Source organism: Octodon degus, unplaced genomic scaffold (assembly GCF_000260255.1).
Source record: "Octodon degus isolate 3935 unplaced genomic scaffold, OctDeg1.0 scaffold00196, whole genome shotgun sequence".
Classification (NCBI taxonomy): domain Eukaryota; kingdom Metazoa; phylum Chordata; class Mammalia; order Rodentia; family Octodontidae; genus Octodon; species Octodon degus.
Window position 1 is genome coordinate 1,157,283 of NW_004524772.1, and position 19,143 is coordinate 1,176,425.

The window sequence follows — 19,143 nt, forward strand, 5'->3', positions numbered from 1 at the left end:
TGAAGAGGAATTCAAATTGCTACCTTCCAAAGCCTCTTCCAAACATTGCTTGCTAATCTTTCTCTTAGAAAACACCCTATTTTTTTTTTTTTTTTTTTTTTTTGTATTTTTTCAAGAAAGGGTCTACAAGGATGTTCAGGGTTTCACCACTAGATCAGACTTATAGTGATTCTCCTATTTACAGCCTCCCAAATGCTGGGATTACAGGCGTAGGCGACCACGCCCAGTCTCAATTGCTGTCTCAGCATGCTTTGGGTGCAGGGCTACCCTGGGATTGAACCCCCAGCTGCTGAGCCTGCTTGCAGGTGCTTTAATCTTCTGAGCTATTTGGCTGGACCTAGAAAACATCCGTTGTCCCATCACAGTGGACTTATGACTATGCGGAATTGGTCGGTCCTGCCCTTAAGTGATTTTGTCTTTTCACTAAGTGGAGTTGTGACTTTCAAGCCATGGCTATGTAAGGTTGTTGTTGGTAACATTACCTAAACTTTATGCTCTTGACTTCCCTGTGTGGAAAGAGGTATACTTTACAGTATGGAATTTAAAGTAAATTCTTTAATATCTCTAGTTTCAACTTATTTTTCTGAGAAGCCTTTTAGGGAAGGTTGCTATAAATTTAACAATAAAAATGTAGTCCACCGACCTTGTAAACAGCTAGATAATATGTATTTTATGTAGCATTAGCTTTATTATATGGCTCAATGGGACAGTAGTGTGCTTACAATATGTGGGCTTGAGTATTCTATAACAAATCCTTTTTTAAAAGAACAGTTCTAACAAACATACCTCTGTAATATTTTCTCCAAATTCATTTCATGTTTAGTTATGTTTTTATAGTTTTAGGTTAGTTTTCTTGAATTATCCAACAAATAATATGTTAACCAATTTAACCCAAAGGAAAAAAAATCACTGATAAATATACATATTATGAAGATATATATATTTGAAAGTTAACATAATTTTTAATTGTGATTGATGATAATTATATTTTACTATGATGAAATTATTTGATCTGTGTACTATAAACCCATTGTGTACTATAAAATGCATAGAATATGTTATTTTGAATGCTAGAAATGTACTAATCTGGCAATATTACGCCATAAACCTTCTGAAGCAATTTTGAGACGTTTTAGTAGGTGATACAAATAGTGTAACACATTTTCTTCCCTTTTTTACATCTGTAATAGTAATCAGACTTGATGTATGAAAAGAATTAGTGTGTGAAAAGACATATTTTACACTACTTGCTCATGGACTAGTTCATTTGTTACACTAGCAGATGTCGATGTCATCAGTGACTTAGCACTTGGGCAAACGTGTCCTTAGCTCAGAGATCTTTGGATTAATAAATCAGTGCAGAATATGGTGCTCTTTAGAGATGAGAAGAACAAGGACACGATACCTTTTGAAAAGCTTGATTTTGCTCGGTACTTGAAGTTCTCTGTGCACTACACACAGGCAGCTTGCTCCTGCTTTTCTTCAGTGAGATGTCCGCTCAGAATCTTCTTGTTCACTGCATACCTGGGCTCTGTGCGGTAGATTCTACGAATCGTGCCGTCCCAACCCATATGCTAGCATGGGAATCTTCTTGACTAATTTACTCACCTGACTATATATTCTGGGCTTATTATAAAATGTAATTAGCTTTAGGTGACTTTTATCTGGCTATCTTGCAATAGAGAAAGATGATTTAGGCTAGAATATAATACTTTTGAGTGATAATGTAATTCCATTTTCCACTGTAATGTGAGACTACTTTGTCCCTACCCTCTAGCCAAAATTAAATGATAGCCATTTTCTTCATGTTTGGAAAACTGACATTAGCTGTGTTTTAAATTTTTACTCTTCCATTGTTTTTGTTTTTGTTTTCTGCAGTACCAGGGATGAAACTTGGGACCTTGTATATTTCTGAAATAAACATTAATACCATATATAATCCAGACTTGATAATTTGTAATCCAGGCTTAAAATAGTTTGGCATTTATTAAATATCTTTCAATAGGTTTTCAAAGCATCCAAAATAGAGTTCTTATATTTAACCTGGTTCTGTTTCACACCTGCTCTTTCAAGTATCTGTTGCATTGTTTAGGTTACAAGTCTTAGAACCATGCCTCCTTTTCTGTCTCATCACTCATTTATGAGTCCTCACAAAACCTGTTGCTTTACTGAAGATACTCAGTATCCTACTTCTTGTCTTATCTGTGGCTACCACCTAGGTGTACCTTACCTACCTTACCTACCTCTTTCCTCATTATTCTTTCCCACTTCTCAGGTTCTTCTGTTTTTGGTCATCCCCTACATCCTGACATCAACTCAGCCTCCATAGAATTTTGTTAAGAGTAATGTGAGACAGGATACTGATCTGTTCAAAACTTTCTAGGATTCTGCATCTTGCTCAAAGTAAAAGACTTACCATTTGTCCTTAAGTATCATTTTTGTTGGATTCAGAAACACTTATCAGATTAGTAAAGCCTGTTCCTGATTGTGGTGCATCAGAAGGGTATGGTATTGGATAGTATATTCTCTCTTTTACCCATTCCTTCCTGATATTTGTTCCTTGTTCTGTTTCCTGGCCACCATGACCTAAGTGGTTTTGCTCTGCTGGGCCCTTCTACCTTGGAGCATCTGTCTGGAAGCCTGCTAATCATGGACCAAAACAATGAGTAAATTAAGCCTTTCTTCTTTTTAATCATGGGTCCTCGGTATTGTGTCTCAGAGATGAGACAGCTTACTGAGACAGAAAATTGGTACCAGAGAAGTGGACTTGTGCTGTGTCTGTACCAGTTCTTGTGGGTTGTAATCCATAGCAGTTGTTTATGGGTGGAGTTTGGAAAGGTTTGAAGACATAGACTATAGGCTATAAAAACTCTAGATTGCTATATATAGAGAGAGCTAGTCAGGGCTTGAAATGGTAGTAAGCTGATAAGAATACAGACAGTAAAGGCCAGGCTCAGGAAGATTAATTTGAGAACAAGAACTTAAGGACTTCTTTCTTATGTAGGTGAATCCCACATATCCTGTGTACTCTGGCAAAAAAATTGTCTACATTTGCTCTTGTCCTGAGTATTTGTTGGACACCTATACTAAGGGCAGCTGACTGATTAATCCAGCAGGGGAAATTTCAAGATAGCCACATATTCAGACTGTGGTGATGACTGATTTTAGCTAGTGAGTAGTGAGAATTGGGGAAAAATACAAAGCAGGAGCAACTTACATTTTGACCTACAAGGAACAGTGCATAAAATTGTGCCAAAATAACTATGGCTGCTCAAAAGATTAGTGCCCTTAAAAGAAAACCAGTTCTGTGCACAAAAAGAAAGATGCCTTGAAGGCATCTCAGGAACCACCAAGCCTTCATCCATTTCAGGTTCAAAGGTGCATAGATGTCAGCTTGCTATTGGCCTTCCACTGTGATAACTCTCCGTTGGAGCCAGCTGATTATGAGCTGAGACTGAGCAAATTAAACCTCTCTTCCCTTAAACTGTGGGAAGTGGCTCCTTTTGCCTTTGATTTGCTTCTCCTCTTTTAATTCTTTCACTTGCCTGACTGCATCTTCCATGGCACGGCCAAGATCAGGGGTGAAATGATATAATGAAAGAAAGTTTAGGAGGGAAAACAAGGTAGAATCCTTTTGTGATTTTCCTTTGGACTTTCGCCTTTTCTTATTGATGAATCATAGCTATTTATGTAAGAAATGCTGTTTTTATTTTGTGTTTTAAATATTTTGTTTGCTTGTCGTCATGAGAGCTTTACTTTGCTGCTTTATGTGCTGCCAGGCAGGTCCTGAGCCTCTGAGCTGTATCCCCAGTCCTGCTTCGGAGCCTTAAATGTCCCTGTTTCTGTCATCTGAAGATGCACTCTCTGCATGCCCTTTTCCACTCAAGACATGTTCAGACTTTTACTTATATTTTCTTGTAGGATATTTATGATTTTATTCACCATTTTTAAAAATGTATGACTTGATATGATATTTATCCTACTGTACAAAGTAATAGATTCAACTTTATCTTTTCTAGAATGTTTAGACCACTTAGTAAATCTTCCACTCTATTCACACCAATTTGAAATGTTCTATTTTTCTCTATTGAAGTTTTGTATACATTACATAATGAAAGAAACATACTTTTTTTCTTTGATTTTCCTCTATAAGAATATGCATTTCTGTTTGTTTGTTTGTTTTTTTGCGGAACCAGGGATTGAACTTGGGCCCTTGCGCTTGCCAGGGAAGTGCCTGTTCCACTGAGCCTTCTCCCTAGCCCAAGAATATGCATTTCCATGTTATCATTTTAATTTCTTTCACTAAATCACTTATTTGAATTATTTTTTAACTTAGTTTGACTTTTCAGAACTGTTATTTCCATACTTTATATATTTTCTCAACCACTATGAAGCATTATGACCTCCATTCCATTAACAGTGTGCTAATAGGTTCAGCCTAAATTTTGCATATTGTAATCCTATTAAGCTGTGATAATATGTAAGTTACTACATTTTGAATAAAGCGTCCTTTACACTATTCCCTGAATTTTTCTATTACACGTATATTAAAGTCCTATCATTTAAATGATTTGGTTCATTGTAATATGAGAGTATAGTTTAACTTTCTTGCATTCATGAACTTTATTATCTTGCCATCCATGCTATAAGATTTTAGTCACTAATTTGTGCCAGATGTATTTATTCTGATTATAATGGAAAACTACTGAAGTTGCGATGATCATGCCTTTTCTGTCCTGGTGGTCTTTTTGTTTGTTTGCTTTTGCGTTTGTTTTTTCTGTCAGATGCAGCAGACGGCTGGCCCTTGTTCCCTGCTTGCCCACATACTTCTGTCTCTCACGTACCCTGCAGCTTCAGAGTGCCTGCTTTACCTGTGCTCTGTAGATTTTTAAGAGGTTGTTAAAATTATTGAAGTTGTAGTTTTCTCATCTGTGTAACGGTGACAACTGTATTTTATTCATCAAGGTACAGTTGGAATCAAATATAACAATTACTGTGAAGCGTTTAGCATGGCGTTTGAAACAAATGAAATACATGGTGAATGTTGCTTAGGGTTAATCATAGCATGAATGAAAGCTGGAACATAGTTAAGGAGAAACCTTATCTGGGACTAATAATTACTTGAAATTTCTCATTGAAGTGAGCTGTGTCTGGGTTGGAAATTTGGTGCTAAGAGTTCAAGCCTGGCCCGTGCTGGAGGAAGCTCAGCTTTCAGAGGATTTACCCACCATCTTGCAATGCAAAACAGATGCAGAGAAATTTCACTGTGCACTTAGATTAGTAATTTGTGATAGTAAGGACATTTACCTTTGGTATCTATCAAATTTTTAATTAAATTTTATGTGTTTGCTAGTATAAGTGTTTTTCTCTTGTAAGTAAATGTATTTGTGTGTACATATTTATATGGTGGAAGCAAAGAAGCAGAAGAAACAAGATACCATCTCCCTCCCTGCTTTCCTCGTTCGCTTCATGAAGCTGCCATCTAATTTTGTAGTTCTGAGTTGGTCCTTGATTCTTGTGACTCACTTTGTCTTTCTCCCTCAGACTCATTCTGAAGAGAGACCATTCCAGTGTGATGAATGTAAAGCTTTGTTCCGGACCCCGTTTTCTTTGCAGAGACACCTGCTAATACATAACAGTAAGTCCTCATTTAGGCAGGCGAGAACAGGACGGATTATCTCAGATTTTGTCCTTAGACACTTTGTGGATGTAGGAACCTGCAAGTAAACCTGTAAGTGATTAGGTAATCTGCTTTCAAACATAATAAATCTGTCTTTTGTCTTTCCTTCCTTCTTCATTGCTTTAGTTATTGTATGGTAAGATGAGTTGTTTTGTGACATTTTATATCTTTTCCTTCCCAGGATTTATAGTTTGTGTATAAAAACCCTACTCATGAAGGTATCTTTGAACTTTGTTTTGAATCCGTGATTTTGTTTACTCTCAAAGATGATGATTTAGGGAAATATTTCTGCCTTTTATAGACACAGTTCTATACCTCAGTCATTTTAGGATTGGAACAGATCAGAGTGCACATCTAATTTAATTCTTCAATTTGAAAGCAACTTTGAATTTTGAGACACAGTGAGATCCTGAGGGTTGGTCCCTGAGAGGTGCCTGCCCCACTACTACCCTGCCTCTGACCTGTTATTTTGGTGGGACTTTTCAAGTTAAATTCTACACAGACACATCATGAAAGTCCAGTGCTTGCATTATTTTTAGAATACTACTGACTTTTTAGCCATATCACTGAAGGATGTGATTTGGAGAAGAAAATGTTATGGGATGGGTAAGGTTCAGAGTGTGCTATTGGTGCAGATGTTGAGATGACCAGATATATTGCCATTCAAATATTGAAGAAAAATGTATACCATGGTTATTCTTTATGTGTCTCACTTTTGAGACATTTAGTATGAAATTTTCCATACATGTGAAGTTCCTGTCTTGTTAAATATTAAATTTCTGAGTCATGTAAGACAATTAATCAATCTTGACAACTGGTTTTACAGAGTAATATTTTGAAAGAAATTTTCTTTGGTCAAGTTGAAGTGTCTAAAGTGAAAAAAATAATAAAGATATTAAGGTTTTTGTAAGTACTGAGTGGTAATGATGATGACGAAATGCAGTCTGCTTCCTCTAGGAAAAGACCACGTTATGCTCTCTGGCCGTTCTGTGTTCACCTTACAGCACTGGAGAAGTTGTTAGCACTTTCTACTCTCTTTATAAAGAACAACTGTGCATTTAAGAAATAAAATTTGTTGTGCAACAGTAGGAATTTCCACTCTATATTATGTACCCATTTGTTTAAGAAAAGTAACCAGATTGAAATGAACGGAATTTGAATAGGAGTTAGACAAGTAAGCCATTTTCATCTTCTTAAAATTTTTATAGCTAAATTTGGCCTGAGGCCAGGGAGATGGCTCAGTGGAATAAGCACTTCTCTGGAAAGTGCCAGGGCCTGAGTTCAACCCTTGGTTCTGAAAAAAAAAAAAAAATTTAGCCTGAGGCACAGGAAATTTTTTCTTTATGGAACCGGGGATTGAACTCAGGCCCTTGCACTTGCCAGGCAAGCGCTTATTCCACTGAGCAATCTCCCTGGCCCTTTTTCTTTGGAAAAATGAAATTTCATCTCTTATAAGAGGGAGGAATTTGGAAGAGAAGAGATCTAATAATTTTAGTTTTCAGTTAATTGTTTCTCATCAATTTGAGAAATAGATCAAAGTAGCTGCATGTATTCTGTGCTGTATGGTGGGTAGTTATTATTTTCTTGATCACAGTAGTTAGGGCTTCATGAAGCTGCATCATGATACTTGACCAAGAAAACCAATATTCATAATGGAATGAGTAAAGGAATTAGGTTAAAAGTTGCACAGCATTGTGGACCAGTGACTTAAAAGGATGGGGAACAATCAACAGCTCAAATAAAAAGGACAAAATCCTAGGTCTTATCTCATAAATCTGATTTAATCCCATTTAATTTCAATAGATGAAGACTGTAACTGGAAACTTCTATCTGTACTCTGATTAAAAATATAAAGTAAAATAATTGCTTCAGAAATTATTCCTCTTTTCTAACACATTAAGATCCAAAAGGCAGGCTGCTGGTTAGCTTTTTTTAAAATATATTTAGTACAAGGTCTAGGTCTCACTACACAGATTGGATCCTCCTGTTTTTCATCCTCCCAAGAGTTGAGATTACAGGCATGCACCAACACTCCCAGTCTCAGTTGCTGTCTCAGTGTGCCAAGGGTGGGGCCAGCACAGCACTTGGGGAATGGAACTTCCCCATCTCTGCATCTGCCTAAGCAGGGGGCTTAATCTGTTGAGCTACCTGGCTAGTCCCTGGCTAGCTTTCTAACCCCTTAACTTTTTATATATCTTGAGAGATTTTTTCTACGGGACCCATATTTTCATAGTTTAGTGAAAATGCTTTGTTAGGAGCAATCTGGAAGAGGCTTAAAAAGTAAATTTAGTACCAGATTTAGTATTGTTAACATTATGACTTAAAATCCTTAGTCAGTTGGTATTTTGTTATGTTCTGATGGGTTATACATTTTATATAAAAACATATTTAAATAAATATAAAAAATACATAAAAGCAAAAGAGTTTACAAGAACAGTGTCCTACAGTAGAAGCATGCGAACGTGACCAGTCACCTTAGCTATTGGTATCCACACAGTTGAGCTCATTCTTAGAACAGATGTGGCTTTGGTCATTCATCAAATGTCAACAAGGTTCTTACAAGAAGAATTCAATTTGAAAAGACAATGGGAAGTTTAATTTTTTCCTTGTTTCTTTTTTGTTTGGTTTTATCTCTTCCTCTATCTCTTCCCTTAAATTTCGAGAAATCCTAGGATCTTTCTATCTGTGCATTTAGTGCTAGTTGCAATAAACGGAAGTTAGAAGGGCTTGGGTGCAGGTGGTAGAAAATGACGTTCTTGGGTCAGGGAGACAGGTCAATAAAATAAGCGTTTGCCAGGCAAGTTCAAGGGCCTGAGTTCAATCCTCGGTTCCAAAAAAAAAAAAAAAAAAAAAAAAAAAGAAAGAAAGAAAATGACATTCTCTCATTTTCAACCTCATAGTTAGAAAGAAGTATTTGTATATTGCACCCTGTAGTCAGTATGATGTATAAATCTGTGCCTCTACGTACTAGTAAAAGGCATTCAGATACTGATCTATCTCACCTATATAATATGCTACTATGGTGTCCTATTATAAAACACTGTCTTCTAATTACATACAGTCATGCTGAAATTATATTTACAGTGGTCCTTTAGATGTTAAGAATTCAAGTTAAGAAGAGTTAAAAAGAGCATTGTATGAAAGTGAAAAAGTACCCCTAAGATCCCTAAACATATTTTCTAGACGTGCTTTCCCCTAGGCCTTAGATAGTAAGAAGGTGAAAACCCTTGCAGTGCCCGGGCTTCTAGGGTAGAGGAGGTAACCGCCACTCTTCATTCCCTATGAGGCTGCCTCACAGCAGCCGAAGGCCCACGTCGGGAGATCTGCAGGCCTTGCTGTGATACGGCAGCGAGGAAGGAGAGCACAGTGTGTACGCCTCTGCCTCTTCCTCTCCAGAGTGAGAGTGGTGTGGTGGGATCTGTTTGTCTGTCTGTCAGCTACTTGGCCCTTGGCTGTTATGTGTGACAGTGCTGTTTCTGTGCTTTTCTGGAAGTTCAGAGAACTGTGGTGTGATTTGAGAGGACCATAGGAGGAGGCCCAAAGGAAAACTCCCCTTGGGTGACAGTGGCTTTGTGTCAAGGCAAGGGACCATGCACCTCTAGCTGGGCTCCTGCTGGAAATCCACACTGTCCAACTTGTTTGTAGTACCTGTAGGAAATTAGCTGAGTCAGCTCTCCCATTTTCCAGGTAGGGGGACTGAGAACTGAGGAAGGTTAAAAGGCTTTCTCTCCTGGTCACATATTGAATTAGCAAATAGAGAACTGGAATGTGTTTCAGGAAAAAAGAAATAAGTACTATAAAAATAACTTTGAAAGGGAATCATAGGACCCTGCTATTGCATCTTCCATTCCTCTTATTTTACATTTTGTTTCCAAGGTGAGAGGACCTTCAAGTGTCATCACTGCGATGCTACCTTTAAAAGGAAAGACACGTTGAATGTGCATGTCCAGGTAGTCCATGAAAGACACAAGAAGTACAGGTGCGAGCTGTGTAATAAGGCCTTTGTCACGCCGTCTGTGCTCAGAAGTCATAAGAAAGTAAGTGCAAGCCTTCTGTGGGTTACAGGTCTAAGGACTGTGGGCACAGACATTACGTGTCATGTGATGGTCTCTTATCAACTTACCAACATCTTTACTCAAAACATAAAGGCATAATAATTTGTACCAGCTCTTCAGAAAACACCCATTTTCTTCATTTTTTGGAATAGATGTGTTTTTCCATAATAACCTTAGAGTTAATAGACATTACTCAGTAACCTTTAACTATGCCTATCAGTAAACCATACTGAATTTTCTGAGTAGAAGCTAACCATTTTTTAAATTTTCGAATTAATGTAGATTTTTTTATTTTCAAAATATGATGAACTTTTAGCTTAGTTACTTTTTATTGCTTATTTGCACATTTGCTGGGAAGTGACTATGTGAGCCCCTCTACAATCGCATTGTTCTTCTCTGTGCATGTGTAGCTCGTAGGGGTTTGCCAGTACCAAAGAGGATGGCATACGTATTTGCTCAGTTGACATAAAGTGCTTTCCTTACTTATAGTGACAGGAAGCTTTTTGCATTACTCTAATTAAATAAATACCTTCAGCATATCGACAGTATTTTTCTTGGTTGGATAAGTGCATGAAGTACATTTTTTAGGTATTATAATTCCTAGTGTAATGAGTACAGTTAATGTCACAGTGTCTTCAGAAATAAATATGCAGGATGATAGTTTTCTACTGCCACTGTGAACAGGTGCTGCATCAACATGCAGAGATGACTCCCACTTTGGTGTGACTTTGGTTTGGGGACCTGTCTTTAGTATAACTTTTTAAAAGCCTCAATTGATCAACTCATTTTATCCTTGCATCTAAAATATTCAACAATAATGATGTATCTTTGCTTTAAAATCTCTCAGTAGAATAGTCTTTCAGATTCTGCTTGAATTACTTTTCTGTGCACTTAACACATTTTTCATTGTTTTAGTACATGAAGAAAGAGACGTAGTGCACTTTCAGGGAAATTTTATCTGTAGCAGTAGATTGTCACAGAGTAGATGCAGGACTGCATTATTCATTTTCATTGCGTATATGTGTCCTATTTTGTTTTTATGGTGAGCTGTTTTCATACTTTTTTATCAATGTTTAAGATGGCTTAGCATTATCAAATGTCATATGAAACAAGCTAACCAAATTCTATGCCTAATAATAAGTTGTGTTTTTGAGTAAAAACAAATGCATAATTATTTTTATTAATATAGCACTGGTGTACTTTACTTCAAAACCCTCTAACGCATACCTTAGCTCTTGTACAGGAAGAATGAAACATGTACATAGCAGGAGAAGAAACTTGTGGATTTTATGAAGATGAATAAATTGTCAGTTACCTGCTTGGCATAACCCATGCTTTCATAATAAATATATAAAGTTTCTAAATGGTCTTATACTAATGAAGAAAAATATCCATACTTTGCCACTTCTGTCAGGGAATGAGAAAATAGGTCTTTTGTACGTTAAAGTGTTTTCTCTTTCACTTTCAATTGAACCTTCAGAGAAAAGGTTCTTACTAGAGTGTAAAAGTGTGTAACTCTTTTGTGTAAGAGCTTGCAGTAAAGATGGAAAGTCAAGCTCTTGCCAAGTGTTTAGCCACGGAGATGCCCAAATGTGGCAATGGAATAGGCTGCTTGTCTAGCCTGAGTGCAGCACAAATCTTTTCAAGGGAAAAATGTCTGGAGGACTGAACTACCTGATATTGACTAAGTTGTTCAGTTTATGTCTCTTACAAAAACGGCAAAGACACTTGCACACATCCAAAATGGAAATTTACACTATCCAAAATATGCAAACTTGCAAATAAAATACCAATAATCTATGAGAGCAATTATGCTAAAATCAACAGTTAATTAACTGTGGAAAATGATAATGTTGTCCTGTTAGTAGTTAGATGACTTTACCAGGGGGCATAGTAAAAACCTATCCCTTTCTCTTTATCTGAGTCAGCTTTTCCTTCTGAGAATGCCCATCTTAAATGTTTCCTCTTCCTTTTCATTAGTTCATAATAATTCAAATAACAGATCACTACCAGTAATTTGCATAAGAACTAATGGAGACACAAGCCCTGGGAACTCTGTTTTGGGAAAATAACCCAAATGACCCCCTGTCTGCTTTTTGTTAATGTTTAGGTTATCATTGGAGCAGATTTCAAAGTATTCTCTAGAACTTTCAGATATTGAAAGGAATTTATTGCCCCATCCATTTTTTTTTTAGCCCACTGAGTTTGAGAAACTATAGGGCTTGATGAGTAGCTTTGACCTCTCGTTTATTGGAATGATCTGTTTTGATGTTAATTTTAAAAAGTAGTCTTCTAATGAGACATTGTGACCAGGGTAAAACATTCCAGCTGTGCTTTCTTTGAGGCGTGGTCACTTTTTAAACTCTCCAGCATTTATTGAAACCCACTTTTGATAACATTTCTTCAGCTTTCCCAGGATGATTGGGTCATGCCTCGATTGAAGGTATACTGAGGATAGAACTGCTTCTTCAAACCTACTGCTCAATTAACACGGGCTGATTTTAAAAGTAAAATTAGATTTATGTTCTTTTTTGCTGTGCATGAAAGGCAGTCCAGACCAACATGAGTAACAGATGACTTCATTGAGATTAATTCTGTTCTCAAGAGTTAAATGTACACCAAGAATGTAAAAAATGCTTCAAAGGAAGTGCTTCTTGGCTGTAGGCAGAGGCAGTTATAGCCCACTTTGATTATGTGGTTTTGTTCGCATGTCCTGGTTTTGTACAGTGTAATCACTTTTAGGTGGAGGCTCCATACAGGCTTAAAATGTAAACTGCAGAATTATTTTCAAATTAACACTAATGCACAGTTCTGTAGGGTTTTGAACCCCTGGAAATACCCTTGATAAATAGTTTAAAATCTCATTGTGATATTAAAACATTTTAATGAAACCTAATCCTGGAAAATAACGATTTACTGTTGTCAGAGGCCCTCAGTCATCTTTGCCCAGTTCCTTCAGTGCTTATCCTCGGCCTTTTTATTGCTTTCCACATAGACACACACGGGAGAAAAGGAGAAAGTCTGCCCATACTGTGGCCAGAAATTTGCCAGCAGCGGGACCCTGCGAGTTCACATCCGGAGCCACACAGGTATGGAAAGTGACGGGGAGGACAACCGCGAGAGAGTTCGTGCTGGAACGGGGTGGGCTGTGCTCTACCGACGTAAATCCAAGATCAGGAATTAGTTTTCCTTAAAGTGATGCAAAATCCACTTTCTTGCTCTGTAAGAATCTTGAATAACTGTGTTTTCCTAAATTAAGTAGAACACCTGAAGTGGGTTTTTTTTTCCCCCAGTGGTTGCTTGTGATATGACACCGACTTATGTTTTATAGGAGCCTAGCAGATAAAACAGGGAATAATAATTTTACTTTCTATTGAAGGCTGCAGGCCTCCTCCTGCAGTCTCTTCTGTAGCTCGTGTCGAATGTTGCCTGGGTAAATTTAGAGCCTTTGCAACGTGACTTGAATGCTGTAGGGTCTCAGTGGATGGAGCGTGGTGTGACTGTAGCACCTGGGAGGCCATGGGGTGCTGCACACGTGCCCTTCTGTTCTTCCTGCGCCCTTCCTCCAGTGGAAGAGGGTGTGCATGTGTGCAGGGTGAGCAGCCAAGCATCCTTAAAAGAACCACGTCTGGATTTTACCCATCATCTACATACTTGAAAAAGGCCAGAAGTGATATTCCTAATTTCCATACCTAGATGATTTTATGATAGTCTGAACTTTTAAGTAGCTAGACTGTAGTTTTATGGTTGCAGTGTAACCAATTCCATATCTGAAGCTTCCTACGCAAGGGCCATAGCGTTTAACCATTGTCTCCCCACCTTGGATAGCATGTAGTACAATAACTATAATGAAGAAATATTAAAGTAAGCCAGAGAATCTACTGTGGCTACTGCTAAGGAATAAAGGAAGGGACAAGAGTGGAACATAATTTATTAGTGTTCAAACTAGGGTTTGCTGTCTTATAATAGCCACTTATATCTGTATGAATGACACACACAACCATGACTAGATCAGGCATAGCCCATGATGTCTGTGGACTACTAAGGAGGCCTTCTCATGCACAGGTTATCGAGAGAAAGCAAGGCATTCCAGACAAAGTCCAGTTTTGCTACAACAGTAGAGAACAATAACAGGAAACCCAGAGAGAAGGAAAGGGGCCGGAGAGAGCCATGTTAGGAACATGTGTGCTTAAAGGCCACATGGCTTGCACACCATGGTGCCTTGTACAAAGGAAGGAAGTTGTTGCTAAGGAAAAACAGAGAATTGTGAAGGCTGAGGCCAGCCCCAGCAGCTTAGCAGGGAAGCTCTGATGTCCTTGGGCATCCTTCTCTCCTGTGTGTGGAGGTGGGGCAGGGTGGAGGGGAGTGAATTTGGGCTGGAAAAGGGTAACAATTAAGTCAATAGCCTTTCTCTTTGTGTTAGTAATCCTTGATAAATGTCTTTGTGCCACATGAAATAAATAACCCACTGTGTGCTTAGTGTGTTTTGTGGGCACATGTTTGTGCTCATGACTGCAATCTGTATACAGGAGAGAGCGAGAAGATAACAGGAAGGCGTTCATCTGCACAGCAGAGTTAAGAATTCAATGACCTGAGATATCATGATGGATTTCAGTTATGTTTGGCGTACAGTGTTTTTTTAACAGGCAGAAACTTTTACTTTTCAGAGTGCATTAAGACACAATCCCAGAATATAGACAGTAGCATATAAAGTTAGTAGTCAATGTGAAAATTTTAAACATTAACTGCTACTTTAAAAATTTGATGGAAATGAGTACCACAATCCTCTCAGCTATCCTGAATATATACTTACACTATTTTCCCCCTTACTGTTTTTTTATCTTTTTAACCTTTCCCTCATCTTCATTGTTTATTTCTTATGGTTAGTTTCTTTCTATTTTACTATATCTGTTATTCCCTTCAGATTTTATTTGTTCTTTCAGGTTCTTGCACTAGGGCGACAATACAATATTTACACATGTGGGTCTGATTTATTTCACTTATGAGTATAACCTCTAGTTGCATCCATTTAACTGGAAGGACTCAACATTTGTCTTTCTTTATAGATGAGTAATACTCCACTGTATAAAAATACCACATCATTTTCATTCATTCTTCAGGTGATGAGCATTTTGGTCGCTTCCAAGATTTTGCTATAAACATGGTTGCACATACATCACTCTGGTATTACATTTCTGGGAAACATACCCAGAAGGGGACTAGCTGGGGTGAATGGGACTTTCAATCCTAGTTTTTTGAGGTATCTCCAGGCTGATTTCTGTAGTGGCTGTACCAGTCTACAGTTCCACCAACAGTGGAGAAGGGTTCCTTTTTTCCTACAACCTCTCCAGCACTTGTTATTAGTTGATTTCTTTATTAATAGACATTCTTTCTGGGGTGAGATGGTATCTCAGTGTTTTAATTTGCATATCTTGAAGTGCTGTGTAACATTTTTTCATGCATTTATTTGCCATTTTTATTTCTTCCTCTGTGAATTGTGTGTTCATCTCAGATGCCTGTTTTTGGATTGGGTCTTTGAATCCTGGGGGCCCAATTTTTTATTTTTTAGTTCTTTATGTATTCTAGATAGAAGTCCTTTGTCTGAGTGACTGTTGATTAAGATTTTTCCCAATTTTGAGTTGTCATTTTACTCTGTTGGTAATTTATTTTGATGTACAGAAACTTCTCAGTGAGATGAGACTCCAGTGCAATCCAAAAACTACAGCCGACTATCCCCCATCTTGGTCTTCTAAGTGTGGATCATTTCTAATGTCTTGTCAATTAGTATTGTCTCTTTAAAGTAAATTTTTAAAAATATATATAAAGTAGAAAAGGACAAGAAAAATAAAGGTTATGGAAAGTAAGCATTAGTGTTTACTTATTATTTGACCAGTTTTACATACCTATATCTGTTAATCTGAATAACAGATCTGACGATGAAAATATGTAATACAACAACCATTGTTAAATTTTTATTCTGTTTTGAAACTCTGCAACACATCATTTGTACTGCCGTTCATTACTGTTTTTTGCTTTTGTTTCTCCTATTTGTTTTTGCTCTTTAAAATAAAATTAAAAAAAAAGAGTTCCTCTGACAAGAGTGCAATTTAGAACTCTGAACCTCTGCTGGGAACATTCTGATATTTAGGCAAAAATAAAAATGTTTGTGAATCACATGAGTGGATTAACAGTCCAGCCTTATTTTATTTATTTATTTATTTATTTATTTATTTATTTATTTATTGTACCAGGGATTGAACTCAGGACCTTGTGCTTGCCAGGCAAGTGCTTATTCTACTGAGCTATCTCCCTGGCCCCTGACAGTCCAGCTTTGAATCTTGTTTCCATTTCTTTATTCCTGCAACATACAGCAGGTTATTTCTATCTCTGGGATTTAACATTGACAATGAAGTTGATTTCTTGTTGGCACAGTTGTATCAAGTATAGATTAAAGAATGAATGTTCCTCTTGTTCCTAATAGGTGCAGGATATAGAATATAAGGGCAAACTACCATTCAGATATTATTATTAGAACTAATGATTGAAGATTCAGTTTCACTCATCTCTAATAAAATAGCTAGAATCTGGAAAAAAAAATAGACATAGATCCCAGCACAGAAAACTGAACCCAATCAAATGGAGCACTTGATTTTTCAAATTAATTCTAACTGACTGGGGAGATAGCTCAGAGTCTGCCTGGCAAGCCTAAGGACCCAGGTTCAAACCCTGGTACTGAGCTGGTCACCAAAACTGGTCGTGATAGTGAATGCTGTAATCCCAGGGGGAGGAGACAAGAAGATCACTATGAGTCTGAGCTGTATAGTGACACACTGTACCAAATACAGGGGGAAAAAAAATAATTCTAACCTTGAAAATCCTGTTTGCCTATATATTATTTTACTTTTGGAAGGATACCAGTAGAGAAAAATAAAGCACATACATTAGTAATTGCTTCTAACATTTTAGTTGTCAGCCTCTACAAATCTCCAGTAAGTGACTTTATTTTGAGGTCCAAGAATTTTCTTTGATAAAAATATTAAATATATTGTTTTGTTTTTGCCTTAAATTATGTTATATATCTAAAAATACCCTAAAGTGAAGTCATTGTTTGCATCATTTGGATATTCATGGGGTGTCTGAATCTACGTGGCTTCTGGCCAAGGTCATGGCTATCTGAATGCTCAGAGCAGTGCTGAGTGACAGTGGCCTAATGTATATTCCAACAAATAGGTACATAGATGGGACAGCTAGATGCTGAGGCACAGAACCTAGACAGGCCATCTTGATGGGGAGGCTGTTTGCACAGGAAATTGCCTAACTTAGCGTAACTTAATTTTTATGTAGTTACTTACTCAGAACTAGACTTGTCTGTTTGAAATCAGACTCATTTCTCTGTCACATCTCACAGTCCCTCTCGGGGCTATTTGGACATCAAGTCTGTCCAGTGATAACTGGCTGGTATTGTGGCTGGGCTGAGTTGGAAGCGCTGGGTGCCAGCAGCTGTTGGTGGCCACAGAGGTGTGGCTGGTGTCTCATGTTTGAGCGTGGATTTCTTTTCTTATGTGGACAAGTGGTGTTTTGCTGTTATTTTCTTTTTCCTTCCTCCTGAAGGGTGCCCATCTGTGAACCTTCCCAAGCTACATCCCGGCTCAGTGTCCACATGGAATTGGGTAATATTTTGCTGTTCTGACATTAGAGCTGTTACCATTTTGAGTTGTTCCGTCTTCCTTTATTTTCCCTACATGGTCACATGATTTTATTTCATCCTTTTCTATTGTTAGGAGGAGCAATTTAAGGTTGGGCTATGGAAGGCTCATGGTATATTCTTTAGGAAATGTTTCATTACATAGAAAAGATGCAGAGGTAGCAAGAACCATGAGTGAAGATGGTTCCCAAGCATTGAGACTAGTGGATGTAGCCCGTGTGATACAGAGGCCTGCGATGTAACCTCATCACCTCATGCCACTTTTACAAAAAGTTTGTGACCCCAGGGAGCTAAGGTGGGTTATAGCTATAGGTGTTTAATATATTAGTACTTGAAAGCTTCTTACTGGGTTAGAAAGAAATTTAAAAACGTGATTTTTGATTAAAAAAAGCAATATGATCATTACATGTTAATATTTTAATAGAAAATAACAGTAATTTTCCAAACCAGAAATCATTTAATGAGACTGGAGATACTGTTTTACTTTTTTGTGATTCCTTACTGTCTGGTTTAAGAGAAGACAGCTAGATTCTTCTATCTGTTTCTTCATTCAGCGTTTTGCAGTGCATAATTTTGGTAGCAGTTTCAAAGAAATCTGGCACGACATAGATAGGCAGCTAAAGCGGGAATCAATGTTAAGTCTTTCTCAAAGAATTTTGCATGTTATTTGTTACTATGTTAAAGATTAAAAGATGGTAGTGTTTCTAAAAGCTTGTTGAACTGCAAAACCTAAAATTATCTCCATTAACTTTTTCTGCTCTGTTCCCCTCAAATGAATTGGTCCGTTGCACTCTGAATGCTCTCTTGCCCTCGACAATCCTATACCATGATGCACAAGTAATTTGGGCTGTGTTCTGGCCCTGACTTGAGCTTCCACATTTGCTAATATCATCACTGATCTCATTAGACAGTCTGAGCAGGTTTTTTTTTCCTTTGGAACTTGGGATTGAACTCAGACCCTTGAACTTGCCAGGGAAGCACTTATTCTACTGAGCCATCTCCCCGGCCCTAGTCTGAGCTTTTAGAAGCCCTCAAGCACATGAGAACAGATTCTTTCAAATTTCTGAATTTTGCTTGCCTTTTTCCATTTTTCTAATTTGGTGCAAATTTTATGATTTAATCACTTTTTCTAATGTAACAAGCTTACTTCTTTTATATTCAAAAACAAGTATGTACCGAACACCCAGTTTTTAATAAGCATACTTGGCCTCTCAGTCGTTTTGCTTGCTTTATGTTGAGCGGTGTTCCAGGGAAGAGGCTGCAGCGCCTGCCAGCCCCTGCATAGGAGTGCCCTCCGGGGGTGACTGACCTGTGTTCAAGTGCATTACAGGCACTTCCAGCTTCATTCTCATTTTCTCGTAAAGAGTATTGAATGACAGTACTCAACAATTAGGATTTAATAAAATTATTGATGTTTATTTTACAAAAGATATTTTCAAATGAACCGGCACTTGTTTCCACTGTGAGGGTGTGGGTGTGGAGCCACATAACTAGTGTACGGGTTTGAAGCCATTGACCTGTAAATGTTAGACAGCAGCAGTGTCACCCCTTCCCATTACTTTTGCGCCACTAGTGTAAATGTCAACATGGTAGAAAAGGCAAATAACCTGATAAAATTGTTATGAAAGTACTTTTGACCTTATGGGAAAATCTTAGGGAATCCCACAAGTAAAGGGATCCTACTTTAAGGAGAGAGAGGGAGA

At 37.6% G+C, this 19,143-nt stretch overlaps 1 protein-coding gene across 3 annotated transcripts in view; it reads left to right on the top strand.

Moving 5' to 3' along the window:
- Positions 1-19,143, top strand: part of Prdm5 (PR/SET domain 5) — a 209,814-nt gene that overhangs the window by 114,614 nt on the left and 76,057 nt on the right. For all 3 annotated transcript variants that reach the window (XM_023704426.1, XM_004644243.2, XM_004644244.2), the window contains 3 exons: positions 5,545-5,638; positions 9,557-9,717; positions 12,731-12,824. In XM_023704426.1, coding sequence (XP_023560194.1) covers positions 5,545-5,638; positions 9,557-9,717; positions 12,731-12,824 — 349 coding nt within the window. The remainder of the gene's footprint in view (positions 1-5,544; positions 5,639-9,556; positions 9,718-12,730; positions 12,825-19,143) is intronic.